At 47.4% G+C, this 6207-nt stretch overlaps 1 protein-coding gene across 1 annotated transcript; it reads left to right on the forward strand.

Moving 5' to 3' along the window:
- The first annotated feature begins 1662 nt into the window (after positions 1-1662).
- On the forward strand, positions 1663-5856 carry LOC116023758. Its single transcript, XM_031264768.1, has 3 exons — positions 1663-1747; positions 1861-2033; positions 2185-5856. Exons 1-3 carry the CDS (start codon positions 1663-1665, stop codon positions 5854-5856), a joined length of 3930 nt encoding a protein of 1309 aa, XP_031120628.1.
- The last annotated feature ends 351 nt before the right edge of the window (positions 5857-6207 follow it).

Genomic DNA, 6207 nt, shown 5'->3' on the forward strand with positions numbered 1-6207 from the left:
TAAATTTTGCTAGAAACATTTTAACATTTTAAGTACATTTTTATATTAATACATTATTAATTGGTGAACCCTTTCCTTGCAGTATCCACGCTAAGTTTGGTAAGTCCTTCGTCTCCAACCTAGCCGTTGCGGCGGCAGGCAGAGCCCTACGATGGCGCAAGTGCCGTCCGGTCCTGGTGGTGACCCTCCCGACACCCCAATGGAAGAGGGAGATCCACATGCACACTCGGCGAAGAAGCACAGACCCTATAAGCGTTCGTTCGCGGACGCGGTGTCTTCTTTCAACAACGTTCCTAACGTCGATTCATCACGTATTGATAGCAATGAATGGGCCTTTGAAGACATAGACGTGGCTTCCGATTATGAACCGGACGCGTCTGATATGGGAGATGGCCGTCCCCGCGTCACCTTCTCCAAAGAACTGCGTCGAGAACTATGCAGCGCATGGAAGATGTCTTTAATCATCAAATACCTAGGCAAGAACATTCACGTTAATGTTCTGAATCAGCGGCTTCCCGTGATGTGGAACCTACAAGGGAAAATGACCCTAATCGATATCGGTTATGGGTGTTTCGTGGCTCGCCTCGACAACAAGATTGATTACCTTCATGTTCTTCTCGACGGCCCGTGGAAGATCTTTGACAATTATCTTGTCACGCAGCGGTGGGAACCAGGGTTTCGTCCCCGTACGGCTAGATTCTCTAAGATGGCGGTGTGGGTTAGACTTCCCGAGTTACCTATGGAATATTTCCGTGATGACACCATCAGAGCGATTCTGGATAATGTGGGAAAGCCGCTCAAACTAGACAGAACAACGGTGGTGGCTACAAAAGGGAGGTTCGCCCGAGCGGCGGTGGAAATCGATCTTAACAAACCGCTCGTCTCGGNCTTAACAAACCGCTCGTCTCGGAGGTGTGGGTTGATAACGAGGTTCAGCTCGTCGAATATGAAGGCCTGCATGTCGTCTGCTTCCACTGCGGCGTCGTCGGCCACCGAGAACAGGCGTGCCCAGAAATTAAGCCGGCGGAGGTTGATGTCCCAATCGTGGACTTGAATGCTAACCCTATCCTGGAAACCACGAATAGCGAGCAAACACAATCACCGATCCCTCCACCTCAGGCTCAGGAGAAACGACGATATGGAACATGGATGTTAGTTACGAAGAAATCAAAGCCGGGAGATACGGTCAAGAACACACGTCAATCCAGAAAAGATCCTAACATCCCTGCGGCCAACCGTGGTAACCAGTATGGTCTACTGGCTGATATTCATGAAGATGATGAACCGACTAATCACAGACAAAGAACAGACAAGGGCAAATCCAAAACTATGCCACGACAAGCTTCCAAAGGTAAGCATCCCACTCCTCCCGTTCCACCGCAGTCACGAGCTCCTCCCGTTCCACCGCAGTCACGAGCTCCGCACACGGTGGCTACCAGCAACCCCTCGGCGAACACTCACCTTCATGATTAGAACGTTCGGACGCGTGGGGGACGTACCGCCGCAGCTAGAGGACGCGGTAGAAATTCGGGTAGAGGCAACGGAGTGAACCATGGCATCTCTCCTTCGATTTCCCCTATCACTGGTCTGGTGAGTCAGCTACGTTCCCAGAGTATTTTTCAGTTTGGTGGTACGCACACACCGTCTCCTAGTGTGACAGGTATGCCTTCTAATCTTGTTGAAACGGACTCTCCGTCTTGTTCTACGCCTGGAGAGGGCGGTGACCAAACCTCCCCCGGTCCCACAGGTTTGCCATGAAGATCATAACCTGGAACTGTAGGGGCATCGTTAATGGACGTGTCAGGAAGCATGTTAAACAGCTCCTGATTACGTCTAAAGTGGATGCCTTCTGTTTATTAGAAATCAAGTCCGCTAAAGCGGATAAGATGATTGACCTGGCTTATAACTTAGGGTTTAACAACCATTTTCTGGTTAACCCTGTTGGGTTTGCAGGTGGTCTCCTTCTTTTTTGGAAACAGGGTCACATTGACCTGGAGATTATTAGTCACAATTCTCAAGCCATTCATACCAGAGTGAATCGGCCTTCTAAGAATTGTTTCATTACCTTCGCGTACGTTAGACCTAATCCTTTGGCTAAGTGCAGGTTTTGGGATCTTTGTAAATCCCTTTCGGGTACCATTCAGATCCCCTGGCTCGTTTTAGGGGATTTTAACGATATTGCAGGTATGGAGGAACAGTGGGGGGAGCACTAACCCCAACACCAACCATTTCCAACGGTTTTCTGAAGCCTTCGGGGACTGTAATCTCTTGGATCCGGGAGCTTCAGGACCTAAATTCACTTGGCATATATTGGTGGGGAATAGGGTGATTCAAATGAGGAGGCTAGACAGACTCTTTTGGAACATTGAAGCTCAATTAGCCTTCCCCGAAGCTAAACTGTTGGTCTTACCTCGCCTCTATTCAGACCACAATCCTATCTTGTTTGTGGAAGAAGCGGGCCAACCACCGAACAGGAGTTCGAGACCCATCAGATTTGAAGCAGCTTGGCTCAATAGAGATGACTATAATCTCATTTGGAAAGAGGCCGTGAGTAATACCAACCAGTCGTTTACAGACATCATCTCTACGGTGACCCGTAAAAGCCTGCTTTGGAACCGCAACAAGTTTGGTAACATCTTCAAAAGAAAACAGAATTTGATCACAGATATTCAAAACATTCAAAACAGGAGTGACTTCATAGTGTCTCGGGACCTCCAAAAACGGGAAAGGGACCTCATTAATGATCTCAATGAAGTGCTGGACCAAGAGGAAGCGTTTTGGTTTCAGAAATCTAGGATGGATTGGATCAAAGACGGTGATCGCAATACCCGGTTCTACCAGAACGCTGCAGTGATCAGAAGGAATAAGAATAGGATCCGGTTCCTCAAGATTAACGGATCTTGGACGGACAATCACCCTTCCCTGAGCTCTCACATTACAGACTTTTTTACTTCCCTTTTTTGCAGAGTGGAAACAATCGACGCGGCTGTCCTAACCCCGGTGGCAGATGAACACACCATAACGCACACCCAGGCGATGGGTCTGTGCCGCCAGGCACCCCTCGATGAAGTTAGAAAGGCGGTCTTTGGTATGAAGAAATATGGGAGTCCGGGGCCGGATGGGATTCCAGCGATCTTCTACCAACATTTCTGGAGTGAGGTGGGCCATTCATTGACAAATATGGTCAATCAGGCCCTGGTTAGTGGCATGGTTAATAACTCTCTCCTGACGGCCTTCATCACCCTTATTCCAAAAAAGGAGGTCCTTGAGACTGCAGCTGATTTTAGACCGATCACCCTGCTGAATGTAGCCTTTAAAGTGATTTCGAAAGTCCTGGTCAATAGACTGCGGCCTATCATGCAGAATTTAATTGGGCCGCACCAGAATAGCTTTCTTCCGGGCCGTTCCACGATGGACAATGTCATCCTTACGCAAGAGGTGGTTCATACCATGTCCTCTAAAAAAGGTAAAAAAGGCTTTATGATTGTCAAAGTGGACCTTCATAAAGCTTACGATAGTGTCTCTTGGTCCTTTCTGGAAGACACTTTAGTTAGATTCAGATTTCCGAGAAGTATCATTGATCTTTTACTCTTCTCTCTTCGTGAAAGTGACCTTTCCATCCTGTGGAATGGGGGTCGCCTTCCATCTTTTAAGCCGGGTCGTGGCCTCCGCCAAGGGGACCCTCTTGCTCCGTATTTGTTTAATTTGGTGATGGAAAGACTTGCATATGACATCCACAATAAAGTTGCAACAGGTACCTGGAAACCGATCAAAATCTCAAGGGGAGGGATTGGCATTTCTCACCTTTTCTTTGTAGATGATCTAATGCTCTTCGGAGAAGCGTCAGAGAAACAGGCCAAGACCATGATTGACTGTCTCAACAACTTTAGTGCAGCTTCGGGTCTCACTGTTAACTTGACAAAATCTACCACCTTCTGTTCCCCTAATCTTAATGCAGGGCTCAGGAATCGTATCAAGGATATTTTAAATATTCCTATTGCAGCTAACATGGGGCACTACCTTGGAATGCCTATCCTTCAAAGGCGTGTTTCTCGCCACACCTTCTCTTATGTGGTGGATAAAATGCGCAAGAAGCTCGCAACCTGGAAAGCCAGCGCCCTCTCCATGGCGGGGAGAAGAATTCTCGTGCAGTCCTCGCTAGCGTCGGTCCCAACATATTCCATGCAATCGCTTGCCTTTCCGGTAAGTACGTGTACTGACATTGATAGAGTTTGCAGGAATTTTTTGTGGGGGCATGATGATATCACAAGGAAGATCCACACGATCAACTGGTCAGACATCTGCAGACCTCGGGAGGTAGGTGGGCTGGGCCTTAGAAAAGCCCGTGACTTCAACATGGCCTTTCTCACCAAAATGGCGTGGCAGCTGTGGTCTAATCAAGATAAACTCTGGGTACAAGCTATGAAGGACAAATACGTCAAACAGGGTGACTTTCTACAACTCCCGACCTGCTCAAACGCTTCGTGGGGGTGGCGTAGTATCTTAAAAGGTAGAGATATACTCACCAAAGGATTAAAGTGGCGTGTGAGTGATGGCAAATCTATTAATTTTTGGGGAGATTGGTGGGTGGGTGACCGACCTCTAGCGGAGGCTGTTCCAAATGGTGGTGTCACCATCCCCGCCCACACCTTGGTAGATCGCTTCATCACTCCTGGTAACACTTGGAACATCCAAGCACTAAACGATGTCCTTCCTCCGGTCATTGTGGACGAGATTCGGGCAATTGCTTTACCAACCTCTCACAATCAGGTAGATCAACTGACTTGGCCCCATTCAAATTCTGGTTTAGTTTCGGTTGCTTCGGCTTTCTCCTTTATTTCAGGGAATGACGGAGCGGAGGACCCCTATGCTTGGATTTGGAAGATCACCTGTGTCGAAAGAGTCAAACTGTTCGTTTGGAAAGTGGCGGTTAATGGTCTTCTCACTAATGCTGAACGCCTCCGGCGGGGTCTATCTTCAAATGCTGATTGCCCTAGATGCGGTGCACATGACGAATCTATAGACCATCTCCTCCGCCATTGTGATTTTGCAAAGGAATGTTGGGAGTCGGCGTCAACACCGGCGGGGTTCATGGCAAGTTTCCACCTACCTCTCACAGACTGGATGATGAAGGCCTGCACGACGCAAACGCAAGACGATGGAAGCAGATGGAACACAGTTTTCCCATATCTCCTATGGAACATGTGGAAAGCTCGCAACAACCTTGTCTTCAATAGTATCAACGGCTCGGCGAATGATATCATTATCAAGGCGAATAGGGAAGCGAAGGAGGCTCACAGAATCCTTCTCAAACACACAGGGCCCTTACATGCACGGCAAACATGGGTCGCTTGGTCACCTCCACAGTTAGACTATGTTAAGATGAACTCAGACGGCGCAAGGAAATCCATTTCAGGTCTAGCCAGTGCTGGTGGTTTATTTCGGGATCATAGAGGGAGGTGGATCGTTGGGTTCACAACAAACATCGGTCGCACCTCTAGCTTTAGAGCAGAACTTTGGGGATTTCGGGAGGGCTTGATCGTTGCCATCCACCGTGGCTTCACTCACCTCATCGCGGAGTCCGACTCAGAGGCCTTGGTGAATGTCATTGTTAACAACTCTGATGACGGTAGCCTGGATTCCACCTTAGTTGCGGACTGCAAAGCCCTTGCACGCCATTTCCAGGAGTTTAGGCTTAATCACACCCTACGGGAAGGGAACCAGTGCGCTGACTTCCTTGCAAATCTCGGGCAACACTCAGCTTGGGGAACGACTCTGTTAGATCACCCCCCGGACGGACTGACCACGCTTCTGGCTCGGGACGCCCAAGGGGTTGCTTCGTGTAGACGGCATTAGCTTTAAGGGATCTTCGGATCCCTTCCCCCACCAAAAAAAAAGTTATTAATTGGTGAATCGTCAACTTATTTAGCATCTTAACTAATAGCGTTAATAATTTAATTTTATTTTTTCTATTTTAATAACACAAAAAGCAAAATTAACCAATTTTATAATATAATGACTAAATTAAATATTTTACAATAGTATAGGGACAAACGATTTTATAAATCATCTACTGTACAAATTGTTCTACTTGCACGACACCAATTGTTTACTTGCACGAGATGGGAATATTGTATTGGATGTAATAAGTACATACTAAAATACATAAAGGTATCGTTGATTAGTAGAAAATTAAATAAAAAAATA

Source organism: Ipomoea triloba, chromosome 6 (assembly GCF_003576645.1).
Source record: "Ipomoea triloba cultivar NCNSP0323 chromosome 6, ASM357664v1".
NCBI lineage: Eukaryota > Viridiplantae > Streptophyta > Magnoliopsida > Solanales > Convolvulaceae > Ipomoea > Ipomoea triloba.